Here is a 22,530-nt window from a genome sequence, read left to right as displayed (position 1 = left end):
AGCTAATTGAGATATTCATACAGATGGAACAACTGGGATAAATTAGAAGGCAACAAATAGCAAATATTTACTGAATACTATGCTGAGTCAGGCATTCTTCTGAACGTATCTCATTACTTCATTCAGTGATTCACAATGAGAGGCAGATACTGTCCCTGTTTTATAGCTAGGGACACTGTGGCTCAGCATTTAAGTCACACTCAAATCACACAGCTAGGGGAGGAGCTAGGACCTGGACTGAGTACAACCACTAGCTTATAAAGGCAGATGTGACCTCAACTGCACACGGAGATAAAGGACAAATGAGAAAGTAAGGTTAGTGCAGATTGGGATTTACAAGGCAAAGCCCCGAGTTCTGTCATCACATACTAGTTTCAAATTACTTGAGTCTCTCCTAAGATCTTATGTCCTAAAACCAAAGATTGATTTTGTTCTCTACTTTACCAGTGCTATGCCTGTTCTTTCTGGAAGAATTTAAAGCTAGATAATACACTCCACACTTTATAACCCAAGCCCAATGGGTTATAAATGGCCCAATTTTACAACTTTATAGGATTTTGAAATCCTACAAGTGATACAATTGATAATGTCCAGGGCATAGATTAAAGATTTATGAAACTGACACCAGTTATTGTTCATCTTCTTCTTCTTGTAGTCAAAGAGATCTGGGAGAATATCATAAGTAAAATAATGCAAACTCTGAATTTGTCACAAACATGGAGCAGGAAGGAGCTAGAGCTCACGAGGTCATCCTCCTTCAAGTCAGGAGCACACTGCGGGTAAGGACACAGCCTATGCCTCAGGGCCAGAGCTTGTAGTGCAGACTTTGCTCTTCTCTCCACAAGCAAATGTCGGTTCAAACAATCCCTCACTAGGAGGTCCTCTCCCAACTCCCTAAGAGACACCAGTTTTTGATAAAAGAAAGTGCTTTTCAAATGACACTCTCTCCACCCACTTTTAATGTACTTGAGAGATTAATATGCATTCGACACACTTGTGACAAATATAAAAGGACACAACACTGTGTTCCATATGAATTAGGGAAGGGAGAAGAGAGCAAAGGTCTGTGTATAAAAACACTGGTGGTTGATTTACAATAATTTAAAAAGTAGCTCTTGAATTTTACTGCCAAGTTCAAATGAACCCAGATAAAAAGAAAACTATGGATACAGATGATGTCACAACTCGTGAAGTCCCACACCTCCCTAAATAGTAGGGGAAGATAGTTCAATCTCATCGCTCTACTTCAAAAACTTAGTTATATCCAGGTAAGAACTCGAAGAATACGAGCATCCATATTCTAATCCATCTTAGAAAACAGACTATTTGAAGGAAGACAAATCCAAATTGAGACTGTGTGGTTTCCAGAGCAATTTATTCATTAAAAGCTACTCAATATGCCATCAACAGTTCTCCTGTGTGTATTGTGCTGATAAACTGACACTGAGAGAATTTAACAAGTTCATCATTTAATAAGTCTGAATTTATTTTCACCACATGGTCATCTGTTGAAACAGATTTCTTTTGAACAGATCTTAGTTTAAAAAAGTCATAGATACTGTGAGTTCTGTATAAACTGCTGGATAGTAAGTTAGTTCCTTTGTTTTGACTTATAAGCCTCAACTTCACCGCAGAATAAAGAATGTAGGCCAAAGAAAGCATAATCAGTCACTCGTATAGAACAGTATTGTTTCTATAATTTGAAGCTTTCTGAATGGACGGGTTCAGGCCTGATGTAACTGTAAAAAGATTACTTAATGAATAGGCTATATGGAAATCGTACAAAATGTTATTAACTTTAATCATTAATAGCTTAAACAGCACTATGTTACTAATTGCTATTCAAACTCAAAAACCTGTTTTTGAATCCCCAAAAAGGCGGCAGATGTACACAACCATGCCACCTTGTACTTAGGGGAGTGTCAATATATATTTCAACAGAAACTTTGGCTTCAGGAAAGAGTCACAAACATTTAAAATAATGGCTTTAATCGTCATTTTAAGTATATCGCAGGGGAAAGTGTGCTTTAATTAAATATACATACCAGTGATGCTGGCAAGGTTGAAAGTTACTCCTAATGTTGATAGCTATAAAAACTAGCTTGTACATGATAAGACAATGAGAAAAAAAAGCAATCCCTTTGAAAAAAAAAAACAAAAAAAGTTCACAGTGGTTTGTATCCAACAATATGCATTTTATGACATAACATGTACAGATTGAGCACCCTAGGGCTCTCTTTATATCCTAAAGAAAGTGAGCATTTACATTATTCATGGGTTGTACGGAATTAAAAAAAAGATCAGCTGTACGCTCACCCCTTAGAAAGGATAAAATGTCCTGGGGTGTACAGCTTTAACACCATCATTAAGGTTGTTTGCAAAAAGGAACAGAGAATAAACAAAACAAAACATTTTTCCTTGGGAGTGGAGAGTCTTTCATTTGCTGTTATAACCAGCAAATACTATTCATTAAGTCAAAAATGGAAGGGGGGGGGCCCACAAACACTTTTTGAGCAAGCTGACCAATACACATTACAGTTTTAAAAATGAAGGTTATACACTATATGTTACAAGTCCGAACTAGGCAGTGTCAAAATGACATCTATTTCTTTGCTTGCTTTGTGATCATACCCCTTGGAGGTGTTACGGGCCTCGTGGCATTCGGCTTCTTTTTTTCTGCAGGTTTTAAAATCTGCAAAGATTCAAAAGACCATGCATTTTAGGAAATACACCCAACCTCAAATCTTAAATTTCACTCAAATCTTTTGTTCAGAAAGTTTTTTGTTTAAAACTGACCCAACAACTTGGAAGGCCCCACTGGCATATTAATACAAACCAAGCTGACAAACATTTTGGTAATAAATGCTCTGATGAACAGCTAAGATATATGAGCTGAACAAATTATTTTGCCTCTGGATAAAATGCCAATTTTTGGAAGTCACACCTTTAGGTATCCCTTCTGATGGGGAGGTGGGGGAAGTTCTTTAGAATAGTGTCCCTCAAACCCCTAGGGCAGCAGTTCCCAACCTTTTTGGCACCAGGGACCGGTTTTGTGGAAGACAATTTTTCCACAGGGCGGGGCTGGCGGCGATGGTTCAGGCCGTAATGCGAGCGATGGATGAGGAGCGGTGGGGAGTGGCAAATGAAAACTCAGTCGCTCACACAGTGCGGCCCAGTTCCTAACTTGGCCCCGGGGGTTGGGGACCCCTGCCCTAGGGAATCTTGTCACAATCTCTGGGAGCTGCAAGCTCTCCCTGATACTTGGTTAAACACAAAAAACACCTGTTTTAATTCAGTTAACTGATGACTGCCACATGAGTTTAGTGGCTGTATTTTTGTTATGATTGGGCTAGCCTGAAGTCATACAAGTTTATTCATAACAAGTGAATGAGAAAAAGATTGAGGTAGACTTTATATGTAAATGATTCTTTTGTGCCAAGTGAAGGCCAAATGATGTCATGGTGAATCAATAAGAGGTTTTATAGAAATCAGACTAGAGAAAAGTGGTGGGAGAAGTGAGTAATTACATAGCACATCTGGCACATGGCAGTCAGTATTACTTTCACGTGCAAGTGGTGATTTAATTTTAGCTGAACGTTGCACTGACACTGTAGTTTTAGACTTATAGTAAAGGAGCCATAAGCATACGAAGCTAATATATTGCGGTTTTTATGTATTTAAATAATGTAAAAACAGTTAAATTCAACACTGGAGGAAGGGTTCTATGATAATTTTTTTCCTTTAAAAGGAATTCACTCATTACTGAACTAGGACAAACACCAGTTAAGGGAAAATAAAAATTCAGTCTACTCAACATAAATGAATAGTAGGCAGAAAGTAGCACTTTTTAAAAAATCAGTAAAATTCAGACATAATAAAAGGAAACAATGCTGAAAGCATCCTCTACCTGAAAAGAACACATTAGTGTTTCGTCCACACTCATCATGGCACCTGCATTGTCAAACTCTCCACAATAATTGGGTGCAGAAAACAGAGTGACCAACTGCCTCTTTGCAAAAAATTCATATCCATCTTCAACCACCTTGGAGAGAAAACATTTTCAGTATAAGGAGGTGCAAATTTTAGGTGGGTAAAACCACTCTTCAGTTTCCCGTTGAGCCTGATATCCTGTAGGTCACACTTCCAGAGACGTTTTGTATAAAATAAGCAATACCTACCCACCAAAATCAACAAGGAGAATCTGTGCTCACACACATGCTCTTAAGTGTACATGTAAAATTCAAAATCAATACCTGATGGGCTCTACATATAAGATCCAAATCATGCTTATGGAGAAATTTTGCAACCACTTCTGCACCAAATGTGAAGGACACTCCTCTGTCATTTTCACCCCAGCCTAAGACATCTTTATCGGGGTCAGACCACAAAAGATCACAAAGAAGACCTTGATCTGGTACATCAGTTGGTCGCATAATTCGCCGAATCTGCTCCATAGATTGAAGATCTGGTGATAAACCTATTAAATGAAAAAAAAAAAAAAAATTGAAGAAAACAGAACTTTAAAAAGGATGTTAGACCTGCTGTATAAAAAAATAAATTAAATAAAATTCAAAAAATTTTTTAAAATAATAATAAAAATAAAGGCTCACGCAGCAATGCTCCTTACTACTTAAAATAAATAAATAAAAATAAAAATAAAAAGGATGTTACCACTTTAACAGCTCCATTTGTCTACAGACACCCAGTGACTCTTACAAAGGCTTACATTAAATCTTTGGCTACGTTTTCTTATTTAGCTTTGGTTAAAAAAAGGCAGGGGGCACTGGAACTTATTACATGCACTGATTTGCAAGGCACAGTGTGCTTAAATAGCATATGGAAAGTTACCTCAACACACAGAGCACCCTGGTGACCATCTGTAGTGACTGGGCAGAGGATGCAGACACTCAGGTGATGTAGCTTTCTAGGAAACCTGCGCTGTCCAAGGGCCATAAAATCTATCAGACCAGCTCAGATGTAGCTGACTCTCATATGAGTTTAAAATCACATGCCCAACTCTACCAAAACCAGTTTAAGTATATAAGGAAGGCAGGGATAGTGGATTTATTAAAGTATAGTGAGTTGGCTCTTTGATAGTTGTCTAATTTCTGACCACAGATGAAAAGAAATCAATCCTCTTTGCAATTATTATTTTAATTACATCATATACAGCACAACCACCAAGCAAAATAACTTTTAACATCTAGGTCAGAAAAACTTCTGAAAGGAAAGGATCAAAAACAGACCAAGGGGAAGTCTATTCACATTTTCAGTATCCTAGAGGATCTATGGTACAGCATATTGTTTATTTTATATTCAAAAATCCTTTTGCTCTCTTTTCAAAGCTGTTACAGAACCCTTAATTCCCTGTAACAAATCAATTGGGTACTCTGGACTTGTATCCAAATGATCCTGGATGTGCCAGAGTGGACCCAAGATGTAACACAGCAATACAGGAGTTACCTGACAGAGGAAGTCATCCCAATGATAACTCATTGGGATGATAAATGTCAAAGTGTACACTCCTTAGAAGAGATCAAAATCTATGTGGAATTAAAATCAGCCCGCATACCTCCATGACAGCAGAATATTTTCTCATCCACGATGGCTGCTATCGGTAAACAGTTAAAGCAGTCTGTGAAAGTTTTCCATAGTTTAATGTTATATCTTCTTTTACCTGTAAAAATTTTGGGATGGTTAAAAAGAGACTGGTGTTCTGTAGGTACATTCCCTCAGGACAAGTCCTCCAAGGCAAGGTTCTGACTACCTTAAGTAAACAAAAACTATGCTGTTATTAAGAAAGAGAGATTCAGATATATATAATACTTGGAGATGTCTGATTTATAAGCAACAACTTACAGTTTCATATGAAGTATTTTAAAATTCCATGGAAGTCTGAAATCAGAATTCCAGATATAATGATTAAGGATAACCATTAAATCTCAACAATGATTTGATAACACCAACTCTGTTTGAAATCTAGTCTGTTTTGTCCACTCTCAACCTGCAAGTAGGTTCCTATTTCTAAAGGCAACTAAGAAGAACTCACACATGTGCCATTATAATCTTCCTTCTGAGGAAGCCTCTGAGAGTTAACACCCATCTCATCTCCCCCACCACCCTCAATAAGCTACTGGAACCATTTAATTCCCAGCCCCCCAAAATATTCTAGTAGGAAGCACAACGACTAAAAAGGAATACAGATTGCTTATTACAGGCACGCCAGGATAGCCCTAACATGCTGCACAAACACTGAGAATGCCCCCCACCAAAAATGTTACAGGGTGGTTATATTCCCACCTCACCAACCCATATATTCCATGCATTCTGGAGTCATTGTGTGCTTTGAACAGAAGCATACCTTTAAGGCACTGTTTCCACAGGAAAACTATGTTCTGAGTAAAAAACCCACTCATAAACCCTGGAAATACAAATCTTTCTGAATTGGATGAGGAAGACCCAATTGTCAGGGTGCCTTCATCTCCTGTACACTCCATACTAAAAAACACCAAAGGTCAAAGCACAATCTTACTCCTAAACCAAGAGTTTGTCCTCAGTCTCTTCTCCATTTTTATCCTGTGGACACTGAAAGGTTTACAGCTTTCAATGTACCCTTTCTTTTGAGTTCGAGAAGGGCCCAAGCAACAGGCTTCCTGAACCACATCTTCCACTCCACTGCAAATCAAGTCAGGGAGAAAGTTTAGCACAGGTTTGAAACGCAATGCAAATTCAACAAACATTTGACTTCTCCCTTTGCAGAGGAGGATTTTTGTTTTTTCTCCTAATAGTTTATGTTTCTCTATGACTGGGTATAACCCTCACCATGGTTCACCCTGTTTTGTATTTCTTTGGAGGCCACTAATTCCCTTTGTCCCATATCTTCCTTCACTGGAGTTTTCTGGAAGCTTAACAGAATTCCTCTCTACAAGAGCATGAAGGGGAACCTGTGCACCTCCAATTTCCAACAGTGGTAATAATACAAGAACAGGGCTGGGCTGGGCTGTCCTAACCCCTATGTATAAAAGTGATTTGGTTCTGTCTCCATTTTCTACTGAAGCCTGTCTCTGAACAACATTCCAATGGCTCCCCTGGATTTTTCCATTGCTCAGATGCTGCATTTGCCAGTGCCAACAGATTCTCTTCCTTCTTGAAGTCTGCTTCACTCCTTGATTCTTTAGTTTCACAACGCACTCCAGCTACTCTCATGGATTCCTTTGCTATTTTTGTTGGCTTCTCTATCAAAAATTAAGATCCTTGGGCTTCCCTGGTGGCACAGTGGTTAAGAATCCACCTGCCAATGCAGGGGACATGGGTTCCAGCCCTGGTCCGGGAAGATCTCACATGCCGTGGAGCAACAAAGTCCATATCCCACAACTACTGAGCCTGCTCTCTAGAGCCCACAAGCCACAACTACTGAGCCTATGTGCCACAACTACTGAAGCCCACGCACCTAGAGCCCGTGCTCCGCAACGAGAAGTCACCGCAATGAGAAGCCCGTGCACCACAACGAAGAGTAGCCCCCGCTCGCCGCAACTAGAGAAAGCCCGCGCACGGCAACAAACACTCAATGCAGTCAAAAATAAATAAACTAAAAAAAAATTTAAGATTCTTCCTCCTGTTGTCTCTGAGCATCAACTAAGTCCTGCTTCCTCTCCTCTCTACATTTCCTCCCTAAGGCCCCTTCAGACCACTAGGAGCATCTGGCTCCAGGATTCCTGGATAATTGCCAAGGTCTCTTCAAGCTTCCAAATCCTCAGATTCTGAGCTAGAACCCCTAATGCAGTTTCCTATTACTACAGACCAGACAGCTCTGGTATCAGAAAAGGATAACACACATTCACATTTTATCCAACAACAGATACCTCGGCTTTTCCAGGACTACAGTCATAAAATTGGGTGGTGGGGGAGAAATTGTAGCATAGAGTGCTTGTTACACTTAGGAAATAAGTCTACCACATAAAACAGTGGTTTTTAAATTGTTCCATGGACATTTCCATTTGAATAAAATTTTTCAGTACAATAAAATTTTAACAAAATTATCAAGGTTTTTAAAAAAAGTCGGCAAAGCATCAACTGAAAGCCACCTAAGTCAAGGACACTTTTAGGCCCACAAATAGACTGGGTGGCAAATTACACCTGCCTGATGGGAGAGGGGAAAGCTGGAGTACAAGGTCATTACATCAGTCTTGAGGACGAACAAGAGTCAAAACTGATTCCAATCAGTGCTGACCTTCTAAATCATAGGGCCTCACGTTAAACAGAAACAAAAATGATGTAGCCAATACCCTCAGACTGGGATATATGTCACAACGAAGAGATCTTATGGATTTGAACCTCATTAATGAAAACATCAAAATACTTGCTAACAGCTGTGTAAAAAGGAACCTGTTCTAAAAAGTAGTACCTGTAACAAATACCTAAAACACAATGTTATAAAATTCTCTGCCTCTCATTTCATTACCTAAGGAGTAGTAACTAACTGCCCTACTAGTACTTCTCTAATAGACTCATTGTCAATATCAAGTATCTTTCCTGCCCAACTCAGGTGTCCCAGTCAGTTCAGAACCCACAGGATTTTTCTTCTTGATAACCCCTCCTGCCTCATCCTGTTTTGTTTTGCTTTTAATTTTTTACTGAAGTATAATTAATTTCCTCCAGCCTCATCTTATTAGCTGGGTCTCAGGGCCATAGACAAACATATATAGTCATGTAAGAGGTTGCGAGTACGAGGGCCAAGTCTTTTAAACATAACCTTTCTAGCAATGTACTTCTAACAAATACGCTAGCTGAACACATCTATGTGAAACTGAGATGGAAAAACACCATACCCTGAGAGACTATAGGTTATTATTACAGTCTAGGGGAGGGTCACAGTGACAATGCTTTACCAGTCTTGTTATAATTATACTGGCAAGTGCTAGTAATTCAAATTCCTTTTCCTCCCAGCCTGAACCCTCCCGCTGGCAGAAATGATGAATACAAAAGGAAGATGGAGGTAAGGATTTTTTAAAATTAAAAAAAAAAAAAAAAAAAAAATTTTTTTTTTTTTTATAGTTACTTAAAAACAGCAGCACCAACAAAAAAACTCTCCACCAAAACTGATTATTTTCAAGGCTTTAAGAAACTTGTTTCTGGGACTTCCCTGGTGGCGCAGTGGTTAAGAATCCACCTGCCAATGCAGGGGACATGGGTTCGAGCCCTGATCCGGGAAGATCCCACATGCCTCAGAGCAACTAAGCCCATGCGCCACAACTGCTCAGCCTGTGTTCTAGAGCCCGCGAGCCACAACTACTGAAGCCTGTGCGCCTAGAGCCCATGCTCCACAACAAGAGAAGCCACTGCAATGAGAGGCCCGTGTACTGCAACGAAGAGTAGCCCTGCTCTTGGCAACTAGAGAAAGCCCGTGAGCAACAACGAAGACCCAACTCAGCCAAAAATAAACAATAAAAAAATAAATAAATAAAATAAATTTAAAAAAAGACTCTTGTAAAAAAATAAATAAATAAAAAATAAAAGGCTTACTTCATTTAAAAAAAGAAACAAAAACTTGTTTCTGTCAATTATCAACTCAAAGTGCACCTTCAACTAAATAATCCAAAATGGGTCATAAAATGTATAAATTATACAAATATTTTTAATTAGCTTTTTTCCCCCCCAATTTTGTTTTCTCCTTTCAGCACAATTTCAGATACTAACTGCTATTTTTCCTGGGGAGCAGATGTGCCAGAAGGAAAAAAACTACATTACAAATTACAAAAAGTAATTATTTGTATATTGCAAGTTTCCATTTATATGAAATGCCTAGAAAAGGCAAACCTATAGAGACAGAAAGTAGATTAGTGCTTGCATAGGGCTGTGGTGATGGTTGCCTAACTATGAATTTACTTAATCACTGGATTGTACACTTAAGATGGATGAAGTTTACAAAATGAAATTTTATCTCAAAGTTGTCAAAAACGAAGCTAACTATTTGGACAGATTCTCAGAGTTGTACTAAGAATTAAATTATCTGTGACTATTTATCACAACAATTATCTTAAAAAGAAATCACCACTGTGATCGCTACTTCCTAATCTAATCATCACATCATACAAGAATCCAGGGCATTATTATACGGCAATGAGTGCTATTTTTTACCCCAAGAAAGAAAAACCAGGATAAAAACAAGTTAATGAAATAGTAAACATGAGAAATCACAACACTACATCTAAACTTGCAAATCCTAACAGAAATATGTTCAGTTTATGACCAAGAATCTCAATTTGAGTAAATCTTCCTTAGACATAGAAAGTACTTACATTCATCATAAAATCCATAAATTCTATTGATGCTGGCACATTCGTGGTTTCCTCTGAGAAGAAAAAAATTCTCGGGATATTTGATTTTGTAAGCCAGTAAGAGGCAGATGGTCTCCAGTGACTGCTTTCCCCTGTCCACATAGTCCCCAAGAAACAGGTAGTTGCTTTCTGGCGGGAAACCACCGTACTCAAAAAGTCGAAGCAAATCATAGTATTGTCCATGGATATCACCTAGAAGCAAGAATTTTGTTACATAGTGTCTGCATACACATAGTCCAAACCACTAACATTACTAATTTCCAAACTTGTATCATATTTAGTTCAACTGAGCTTAGTGATAATTTTAAGTGTATGTGTGTATCCAGACTCTCACACAAAACTCAACTAATTGGGAATTTATTTTATGGAAAGGATTATTAATGCCTAGGCAGGTCTTCTTGCCAAGTAACACGGTTTTCCTTTCAGGTTGGCTGATCAATATCAGATCTCCGACAGCTCAGTCTCTGGGGATCGTGTCAGCAGAAGTGCTGCACTCTTAACAAGCCCTGGCCCGGTGTGAACAAAGGTGTACACACACTACACCCACCAATGCATCTGGCTTTCAATGTCTCCCTGCTAGATAATGCCAAAGAGCATTTTACTTAAAAACAAAAACACCACAAGCTTCATCAATGCAGTCAAATATGTTAGAAGAATAAATATAGCATTTCTCAGATAGAGTTTAGTTTTTATACCAGTTATCTGCATCTATCATGTAGAAACAGAACTACAAAACGGCATATTTTTAGGCGTAACCAGTGTTGCTTTAAGCTTAAATATAATCCCTATATACTCATAATTCAGGCCTTTTCTTAGCTCTCCATTCTGTTTCATTTCTTTCCTTTCCTCTGCAATGTTTATATTCGTTTAGTGAAATAATTTTAAGAAAATGCGAAGCACATCTAAGCACATTAAGTCCATTAGAGGTATTTATTCTAAAGCTACAATTATTTAATTTTAAGTAGTTCCAGGTTACTCATAAATAGTAAATGATTTTGTTGGCTAACACAAAGTCATCTGTATATCCTTGACTCAGTCAATCAATCACGTAACCAAAGATAACTGTTAGTGTGCCAAAACTTACCACATATTTTGAGTGGTGCTTCAAGTTCTAGTAGGATAGGCTGACTGAGAAAGATCTCTCGGGACTTTAAGCACAGTCCTCTGATTTCATTCTCCTGTAGCTGGACATTCTTACCAGGCTTGGACCCTCTCACTGTAGGGGAGAAAAACCCCAATTCAGTCAAGAGAAGTAAAAATAAGATTTAATGTAAAAATTAAAAATATCGGAAAAGGTAGAAGTTTTAAATAAAGAGGCAAAAACAGTTTAACTACTTTCTGGCTAGGCTTTATTTTCAGAACACTTATAAAGAACATGATTTTAATGCTTAATTAGAATCTTAAAATCTTAAGACAGGATTTCAGAGATTTAGTTGCATTTTCTACACCAAGGTAAGACTTCTTTACAGTATCCTGATCAAGGGGTCATCCTCCTCTCTGTGTATGAATACTGTTAGAAAAGTCTTATCGCTTGTGAAATCAGACTCCCCCTGGGCACAGCTCAAGGCCTCAGTTCTGCATCCAAGACATACAATTGGCCTGGTTCACCTATAACCCGCCCACCAGGCCAGCTCTTTTTGCCTCTCGTCTTGTCTTCTCTTCTCCTGTCTTATAAATGAATTAGTATTTGTGTAGCAGGAGATTTTAGAGATTGCCATGTTACTGAGTTGGTTCTAAGAATGCCTCGTTTTAAAATGTGAGATTGGAAAAGCTCAGATCTTCCCTCTCAATCAGTGTTTTTCAGAGGTCCACAGGTCTCTCAAGGGTCCCAGATTTATCTATGAAAAAACTTAAGTGTTGTTTTCATTTCATTAAAACACACTGTACGCTTGCTGTGCATATTTGGCTGTGCAACTTTCTGGGCCTGCATTTGTGAATACAATCATGCCTGTACAGGGCAAAGGATGTCAGTGTGTGCTGTGAGAAAGGTTTCCTAGTAATTTGAACAGATAAAAATTGAGAAAAGGCAAAAAGAAATCATGGCACAGCACCAAGTGTCCTAAACTCCCAAGTGCCCGCATCAGAGCACTCTGAGTTCTACTCACTAGCAAAGTGAAGTACTATCAAAGTGAAGTACAAGATATCCTCTGGCCTTATAACAATTCATTTATCAGCAGGTAAGTAGTAGTAGGAAATAAAATTCTGTTTTGATTCCAGTTGTAACAGACTAGACAGTTATTAAATACATAATAAATAGCACTGAATTGCTAAATTTACCTTAATTTCACAGTTATGAACTGGCCTGCTTGCCAAAAACTCGCAATCAAAGCCTTAATACTTGTTTTGTACAAAAGATTTATGAACGCAAGCATTCTCCAAACTAGAATTGAAGCAAAAACACCGGACCAGACTAAATACAGAACTAAGGCTACCTCTTTCCACCATTAAACCCAATATAAAGTGATGAGCAGATTAAATCAATGCTGTTAATTTAAATTTTATCAGTTTTGGAGGCTTTGTTTGTATTCAAAATCACAAAATCATTTGGCCTAATAGCTGAACAAGAGCAACAGGTTTAACTGGTTTGTATCTAGCTTTGTTCTGTAAATATCTAAGTAACATTACAGAGTAATAAAAACTACAAGTAAAAAACTCTGATGTCTGTTGAGAATTTTTTTCCATTAAAAAGGGCTGTGTCCAAGTTTGAGAAATATTGTCTTAGGGGAAGCCATCCTTCAGCCTGAAGAGCCACTGAAACTGAATTCCCTGAAGAAACAAGTTTTGAGCAGAAATGGAAGGGTGTTATTTTTTTTCAATGAAAGACAATAAATAAGAAAGGATGACAAGTGAGAAGAATCAAACTCTTGAAGGGCACAAAAAAAAGAAAATGTTGAGTGCGCTGAACTGGGAGCCAGAAGCCCCAAGTTTCTGTCTTGATTTTATAGCTTGGGCAAATCACCTCTTTGGACTCCAAAATATGTAACTAAACTAAATGACTGCCTGTCTCATTCTGATCAAATATTAAGAAACAAGAAGCAATTAAAGGAAAAGCATAGTAAGGATAATCTTTTGAGGGAATTATGCAAAACAGACACATATATAATATTTACAATAGCAACTGAGCTATTTGTACAACAAAAAATGATTTTTTTTTCAGAACCAAAGTAATTTTGTCTCTCTAGACACACAAAGGAGAGGACTAAAGAAACACTCCCAATGGAAAGATAGTGGGATCCCTGCTTCACTGGCCAGAAAACCCCAATCATTAGTGATTTTACCACAAGTCAGCCAGAAGCTTGGGCAGACTGCCCAACAGGAAACTTTATTTTTGGCTAGGGGACTCCTAGATGCTCTGGTTTCAACCGGAATCTTTTTCAGCAGAGCCCCACACCTGTAAGTGAATAGCCCACTCTAAGTCTTTTGGGAGAATATGTAATAACTGACTTACACCTATAAGGAACACACAGGCTACTCTTTTAATATGAATGCTATCATATTACACCAATGCCATCAGATTAAATCAATGCTGCTAATATAAATTTTACTGGTTTTGGAGGCTTCCCACTACCACCGTTAGACATAGTTCATGGTAATTTTAGTTCTCTTAGTCCCTCAAGTGGGAGTGTACAGAGATTAGTAAAGAACAATACTAACAATTTAAAAAGTATTCCTAATGTGGAGTGAGGATTTTTTTAAATTGGGGTACTGTTGTCTTACAATGTTGTGTTAGTTTCTACTGTACAGCGAAGTGGAGATCCCTGTGCTATACAGCAGGTTCTCATTAGTTACCTGTTTTATACCTATTAGTTAGTGTGTATGTGTTAATCCCAATCTCCCAATTCATCCACCACCCTCCGCCCCGCCCCTTGGTGTCCATACGTTTGTTCTCTACCTGTGTCTCTACTTCTTCTGCCTTGCAAACAGGTTCATCTGTACCATTTTTCTACATTCCACATATATGCATTGGAGTGAGGATTAAATGCAGTTTTTCCAGAACAAATCAAGATTTATTTTATATTTGATGAACAGCACTCATTAAAAACAACATAGTCCCAAAGCTTCTTAAATTCCCTACAATCAGCTCAAAAAATAAAATTATAAAAATAGAAACTGCCAAAACCATCTACCAACTGGCGAATACCTGCTCATCTTTCGTGACTGCTTAGATATCACTTCACTCTGGAAAACCTCTCTTAGCCATCTCCTCTCCCCTCAACAAGCCGCTTTATGCTTTCTGAAATGCTCTCACAACACCTGGTCACTGCCCAGCACACACTGTGTATTATAATTCCCAGTCTGTTTCCACCTATTCATCTGGACCTCCTGGTAGAATGCAAACGCCAGGACCACACCACTTGCTCTGCAGTGTACATGCCCATGGTCAGTACATGGTAGGTGCACAAAATCTGTTGCATGAATGAAGTCTGAAAAAAATCTCTGTTAATTTGTGGCATTACAATTAGCGTGCATTCCAAGCTATATACTTTTGATTAGCAAAAAAACAAGAACAAAAATTGTGTCTGTGCCTTAAAATTACAAAGCAATAGTGTCATTTCCCCATAGGCTTTACTAGAGTTTCTAGTTTTGAAAATTTAGGATTACTCTTAAATTTCAAGTTGAAGATAATTTATGCAACAGAAGATAAAGATTTCAAAATGGGTTTCGGCAGTCTGAGTGAACACTGCAGACATTTCTTAAAAATGGCCTATTAGCTAACAGCATAAAAATCTACTTTCACTATTTTCAGTGTCCATCAAATAGAATCATGCATTAGTTATAGCTAACACGAACCGAGCACTTCCCAGGCTTTATACTGCCATTCAACACAACAATCCCATGACGTTAGGCACTGTCACTTCTTTGGGTTACAGGCTGGAAGAGGCTCAGTGACTTGGTCCAAGATCACAGAGCTTGTAAGGAGGACACCAGGCCCCGACTGACTCTAGGTCTGAAGCAGTGCTTCCACCAGACCACCCTCCCAATTAAGAATTTGTTCTTCATCTTGAAAATAAGTTTAAAATATACGGTATTAACTTAGAAACAAAACAATTGAAAGCAAGTAAACTAACACATAACTGTTTTTGTCATTTTACCAATTCATAAGCAATAATAAAGATGAAAAAGTGAAAAAAAAGGAATTTGTTCTTCATTAAACTTCTAAACCAAAGGAGTTTTTAATAGGACAAACTACTGAAACTCCAACATACAGTCATTGCTCCCTAAGAAAAATTTGATATGGGATATAAAATCATAAGGCATCCTTACAAATAGGAAGCATTAAATAAGAACTAAATGATGTAATCTGTTTAAGACTTTCAATATTCAGTTTTACCATGCTTCATTCAAATATTCAACAAAATAGTTGCTGGGCACCACTACATGCCAGACCCTGTGTTGGATGCTGGGGATACCCGGGCAACAGGACAGACAACTCTGTCCTTTTTCTTGAGAGGTTTACATTCTAGTGGAGGATGCACAAAATAAGACAAACTAGGTAACCGCAGATTATTATAAATGCTGTAGCTAAAACTCGCCATCCATAAAAACTATGAAACTAAAAGTTTATCTCAGGGACATCTTCAATACCATTAAAAACACAAAGGCTTGAATATCTACTTTATCGCTATTAGCTACAAAGAAAAAATGCAAACAGTACAGCTCTGCTCAATAAAATCAGTCACTACTTTGTGGTTTAAAACCCTCACTGTGCTCTGTGCATGATGGGAGAAACCTACACAAAAAGGAGACCCTAGGTGGGAAACTCAAGGGCTGTCTCCTCATGATACCTTCCTAAGTAGTAGTTCAAATTGCATGTATCAAATTATTTCAACAATTGCCAACAGAATCCAAAATACTCCAACAAATAAGAATTCCATTTTCCAGGTGGAATGTTTCTTGTAAGTCCAGGTGCTAGGCACTGCATGGAAATAAAATCAGCAGGCACAGTGAACATATGTAGGTTAGTGATTGATATATCAAAACGGTCAACTTAGATCTTAAACTCAGATCTTAAATGTGTGACTTCTCTCTCTCTCTTTTTTTTGCTGCACCACGCAACTTGTGGGGGAACAGCTTATGGGATCTTAGTTCCCAGACCAGGGATTGAACCCGAGCCCTCGACAGTGAGAGCTCAAAGTCCTAACCACTGGACCGCCAGGGAATTCCCAAACGTGTGATTTCTGAATGAAAACTTTTCTTTATCTGGTTAAAATGGTAGATTCAGAAAAAAATGCACTATGGCTGTTACCAGCAAGGACTGCTCTGTTCTGACTTATCTGATCATTTATTTATCTGGCAAATCACTAACATGAGCACATGATAAAAACTCCCATGCAATTTTACTGAAAACAAACTGATAAAAACCTGATATAAGGGCTTCCCTGGTGGCGCAGTGGTTGAGAATCTGCCTGCTAATGCAGGGGACACGGGTTCGCGCCCTGGTCTGGGAAGATCCCACATGCCGCGGAGCAACTGGGCCCGTGAGCCACAACTACTGAGCCTGTGCGTCTGGAGCCTGTGCTCCGCAACAAGAGAGGCCACGATAGTGAGAGGCCCGCGCACCGCAATGAAGAGTGGCCCCCGCTTGCCGCAACTAGAGAAAGCCCTAGCACAGAAACGAAGACCCAACATAGCAATCAATCAATCAATCAATCAATCTTAAAAAAAAAAAAAAAAAAGTTTTAAGCTTTAAGTTAAAAACATGACACAGTTGTATTTGAGGGCCATTCACAATCTAAAATTTCCTTCATGAAAAACAAACATGACCATGAGAATCACAAACATAAAAAAAAAAAAAAAAAAAAACCTGATATAATAAAAGAATGTCATTGGTGATTATTTGCAATGCCAGCTTTTTCTCACATAACAACATTAAGTTTTCTGACAGACTGGTAACAAAGCAGAGATGAAAACCATAGAGGGAAATTTAAGACTACTCCGGGATTATTTATGAGGAATAAGCAAGTATTCTTCTTGCCCCTTAACTGTTAAAAGAAGATCACAGAAAAGGAATAGCATACCCACCAAAAAGCCTCAGCTGAACTATAATCTAGTTTTAAAACCTAAAACTGGCACAACCGGTGTAAAAATAAATCAACAGAGATTTTGCTAATAAGATAATCCTATTAAAGTAGGTGGCAATCTTAACAATATGCCACATCATATTCATTTCAGTGACAATCAATAACCTCACAATATTTGACAGATTTAGGAAAATAAAACCTCAAACCAAAACAAACAAAAAACAGTGAATATTTGTAACATTAAAACTTTCCTGCAAACAATGGAGTTCTTTTCTACAAAAAATATAAGCCACAAAAATGTTAATCGAGAATCACTTGGTTTCTCTGCAAAGTCACCAGCAGGAAGACGTCCACTTTCTGGCCATCTTAATTTCTAAACCACCCCTCCCCCATCGTGACTTTCCTAACTGCTGGTGTTATACTTTGGGCATTTAAAGGTGACACCAATTTTCTCATGGCAGATAATCAGGATATAGCTGCAAAACACTGTCTATTGCTCTCAATAAAGAACCTTGAGTTTTCTGCACCTAGAGTGAAGCCAATTTAATGAAAAATGTTTAACTCTCTACAGTCTAGCCACCAATTCTGATAAACTACCACTGATTAGACTTCACATCTGAACCTACATTTGTAATGAGTGGTTTTCATTCTCATAAGCCTTAATATCAGTGACATACACTCTCCTCTAGATGAGGGACGCCAGTAAACCCCAGAGTAGGGGTGAAATTGGAGATTTCAGATAAAACATCAAGACCATTAAGTAAATCATCTATTTTTACAAGCTTTGGATACAGTGGTCTGATCCTAAAACGTAAAAATTTGTCCCAGAATTCTATAAACTCCAAAGAGATTGAAACCTTCCTTTTTCTTCTTGAATAAGATTTTCCAGTTTTCTCATTTACAAAGCAATTCATATCAGAATATTACCTCCTTCACAATTCAATCTTTAAGGTCTACTAACAGCCGTGATTGTAAATTAAGTGAAATGATTTCCCTGCTTCAAGATCAGTAATCCTCACCCTAGTCAAGCAGACTGACTGGCACTGGCACATGCTTTTGCAGAATAGGTTATTATAGGACTGCAGTTTCCCAGATATAAAACAATCTCACCAACCTCTACCGCAGACGGGCAACCAATGCATGGCGCAGCATGGCATGCATTTCCCCAGCTTGGAGGAGGAAAGCCTGGCCTCCTGCTCCTGGGGCTAACATTCCCTCCCTCAAGCACAACAGAATGACACACACCATCCCGTTAGATTTCACTGCTGCCTCCTGCTACTGACAGGCGAGGAGGCACTGTGGGCACAAGGAGAGTAATCCTTTCCATGCCGTGGTTTAGGATTGGTGCAAGCTGCTGATCGTGCCTCTAAAAGAGCTTTCTTGCCTTACCTTATAGGAGAGGACGCAGCATACAACTGACATGCAGGAGGGGTGGGAAGAGCAGGGGGCTCACAACACAGCCTTCTTGTAACTTAGAGTATTAGTAACACACTACTTTAATATTACTGTCTTTATCAACAAAATGCCCTATGATCATTGATTCCAAGAAAAGCCTCTAATGGGTAAAATTATTTGATGTGTAAAGAAAAAACAATTGCAGAGGTCTCATTAGGAAAGATTATTTTTGTTTTCTTTGGTCAGCATTTTCAGATTTTTTTTTCTTTTTGCCATTACGTTTGTCCTTTATTATCTTCAGGACCACTGTCTTTTAAACATTACAATATAACCGTATTTCATTTCACACCGAAAATCTAAACACATGGGTTACTTTTACAAGTCAGAGGATTAAGTTAGTAAATGCTGTCTGAGGGCCAGGGCAGAGGTCATATTTAAATCACTAAAGCAAGTCAAGCAATTGTGCAGAGCTTGGCACAGTCTTTCAGTGTGACAACCGCCATCTTCAGAGCCAAGATGCTTCTGGCAAATCAGGATGTGAAAATAAGTTACAACTGCCTGCTTTGCAAGAAAATCGCTAGCCATCACTGCTCCCTGAACGACATCACTTACAAAGTTACTCTGCCTCAAACCTCGCTTTTCTCCAACACAGCAGGACTATGAGACAAATCAGGAGCTGGCTTAGTCTCTAAATCCAAAGTTTTACTGTGCAGTTATTTAAATAAGTGAACATGAATGATACGAAGGAGTGACAACCTTAAGGTTTTATCACCCACAAGGCAGAGATCTTCTGAGGTGGGTTGCAGAAGTGATGCCTCCTTAAGGAAAATCTACTAAAAAGTTTAGAGTAGAAAAGAACTGCAAAGCTGTAGTGACTAAAATCTAAAACCAACATGGTATTCTCTTAAATAAGACTTCACTTTTGAATGGTCTTTTTAGTACTATTACCGAGCCACTTCTCACTTAGCTTGTACAGTCCTCCACCTTAAAAAAGGAGACAATCTCTAACCTGTAAACAATTCTAACAAGGCCACAAAACTCACATTTCCCTCCATTTTCAGATATACTCAAATCTTAATTAAAATTTTTAGAGGGAAAAGTTTGTGGGGCATTAAAAAAAGGAATCACAGAACTTATTATCAACCTTTTCTACCTTGGATTATATATATACTCAATGGATCATTTTCAACCATTTCTCTGCCAATTTAACATTCATTGGAAAAGAAGGAAATTTACGTCTGTTGAGCAGCTAGCTTATTCCCGAGGAATTAAAACACAATGTTTTATTAATTTCAATGAAAAAAATGAAATGTTAAAAAAATCTGGTTTTCAAGTACAAAACATGTATAGAAATTACTAATAAACAAAGATTGATCTCATTATAAATGATCCAAGTTTATCAAGGCAAATTTCTTAGCACAATTTAAAAAACAAGATTAAAATTAACAAAATGTTATATGAATACAAGAGTTATGGGCAACCCTGAACTTAACAAGACTTAACTAATCTTAAAATTCTAATGTTTCTAATCCAGATTCCATTTTTTCCTGACTTCTCAACGAAATGAAGCCAACTCTTAACTCGTCACACGTGTCCCTGCATAGATATGCAAAATTTACAATTTTTGAATGAAAAAAAGAATTTTTAAGTTCTTTTCTTATTGCAAACTGTTTTAATCTGTTTCTGACCCACTGCTGCCTCACATAAATCAAAGAACTGTAGTAACTAGTATTAAAAGTGTGGTTCTTCGGTTCGCAGGGCAGAAGTTGAGACACAGATGTAGAGAACAAACGTACAGACAACACCAAGGGGGGAAAACCCCAGGGAGGTGGGGATGGTGGTGTGCTGAATTGGGCGATTGGGATTGACATGTATACACTGATGTGTATAAAACTGATGACTAATAAGAACCTGCTGTATAAAAAAATAATAATAATAAAAATAAATAAATAAATACATTCACGAAGGTGCAAAAAAAAAAAGTGTGGTTCTTAAAATAAATGCCAGGTACTGAACAAATAAGGTTTTCACCCACAAATGGCAGCAACATTTCAGGGGTCTATTTAATGGGTTTTTCTTTTAAGAAACTATAAAATGAAAAAACCTTACAGAGATTAAGTAGAGATATTTTTAGGAGTTTCATTCTAATGACTTAATCAAAAGATCTGCAAATTCTAACACCAGAACTGTCCAACTGTTTATGCTCTCGACTCCATTTCTCACAGCATTTATAGTCCAACAATATTGTAGAAATGTACAAAGGCAAAAAGCAGTTAAAACTCAGCCAAATCTACATTATCCAGTATTCAAATTAAGAAAGGGATGTGAATTATTTCAAAGTTTGGAATTAGATGTTAGTATTAATAATACTACTAATAATAGATGTGCTCTGGAATTTGGGGGGTGGTGAGAGGTGATTTCATTTCGGTGTCCCTCCTTAAAATCCGAACTTCATCCGTCATTCATCAATATAAATCAATCGCCAGACACCTCACGAGTCTTAGGTCAGCCAATATTTAACATGTGTTTTAACCTTTGCTCAACCACTGGACACCTTCCTTCATACATAGGGTGACTTGAATGACTTCTAGCTCCTGGCTGCCTGGGTTTGAAACTTGACTGTTACTGTGTGACCTTGGTCAAGTCACTTCACTTCTTTGAGTCTTATTTTCCTCTGAAAAACAGTAAAAAAATAATAGCACCTACCTCGTAAAGTTGTTGGGAGTATTACATGTAATCTGTGTAAAGTGCTCCAAAAAATGCCTGACACACAGTAAGCGCTTTAGAAGCGCTGGTAATATCATGACTTTATTTATCCGATGAGCGCAAAACGCTTAACACAGAGCCTGGCACACTGGAAAGATCCTAACGAAACTGTCATCACTGCTGGCTTCTCGGTTCAGAGGCACGTTCAGAAAAGAGCGCGGAGACCTCTTCAAGATAAGGACAACTTAAAAAGAGTATTTGGAAGGGCAGGAGGAGATGCGTTCCAACATCCCCTTGAGATATGAACGTTCGTCACCAAATAACAAGTAATGGACCCCTCGACCCCAGCCTCACAAAAAATAAAAATGAGCAGGATAGGAAAGAAGCCCCCAAGCCCGGTGTAATCCATATCCCCATCATGTTGCTTTCCAAGAGAACGAGGACCAGAAAGTTCGTAACGTGCCGTCCTGTAAGTTGGACTGGGGCCCCCAACCTTCATCCAAAGATTGGTCGGGTGTGCGGGGCGCACTGGGGTACGTACCGGAAACGTGGGGGTGGGGAGCGGAGTTTTCAAATTTCAAGGCCAGTAGGAAGGCTGCACCCTCGTGCAATGAATGAGTGGAGCCAGGAGTGTCCGCGGGTTGGCCCAAGTGCGGAACCCCGGGCAGCCTCCCTCCCGCTGCAGCCCCCGGCCCGCGGGCGAACTCGCGGGGCTCACTCCTCTCGGCGCTGCAAGTCCAAAAGGCCTCCCAAATCCCCCGTCCCCCGCGAGTCCCCGGAGCCGCCCGCCGCCCCCTTCACCTTCCAGCAGCCGTTGGATGATGCTGTCGATGTTGAGTTTATCTATATCCGCCATCGCCTTCCCACCGCCGACCCTCCCGCAGTGGCGCCGCCGCCGGCTCGCGCCCGGGATTTACACCTCCTTTCCCACGCCACGAGCACAGAGATGGTGGTGGCGGCGGTGGCAAAAGCCGCGGCGGGTCCCCCCCAACCGCCCCGCTCCCTGCTTCCTCCTTCTTTCCCCACTGGAACCACGAGAAGAACAAAATGGCCGCCGACTCCTTAGCCAG

General features: G+C 38.9%; 1 protein-coding gene across 1 annotated transcript; it reads right to left on the bottom strand.

Moving 5' to 3' along the window:
* Positions 1–1,358: 1,358 nt before the first annotated feature.
* PPP1CC (protein phosphatase 1 catalytic subunit gamma) lies at positions 1,359–22,490 on the bottom strand. The gene is made up of 8 exons (XM_082416850.1): positions 22,262–22,490; positions 11,422–11,553; positions 10,299–10,529; positions 5,573–5,677; positions 4,254–4,477; positions 3,908–4,042; positions 2,632–2,692; positions 1,359–1,739 (listed from the first exon to the last, which is right to left on the bottom strand). Exons 1-8 carry the CDS (start codon positions 22,314–22,316, stop codon positions 1,669–1,671), a joined length of 1,014 nt encoding a protein of 337 aa, XP_082272976.1. The 5' UTR covers positions 22,317–22,490; the 3' UTR covers positions 1,359–1,668.
* Positions 22,491–22,530: the final 40 nt, after the last annotated feature.

The sequence above is a fragment of the Balaenoptera physalus genome (assembly GCF_965194825.1).
Source record: "Balaenoptera physalus genome assembly, chromosome: 12".
Classification (NCBI taxonomy): Eukaryota; Metazoa; Chordata; class Mammalia; order Artiodactyla; family Balaenopteridae; genus Balaenoptera; species Balaenoptera physalus.
Note: the sequence above shows the minus strand (reverse complement) of the source record. Positions and strands in the feature narration are given on the sequence as shown.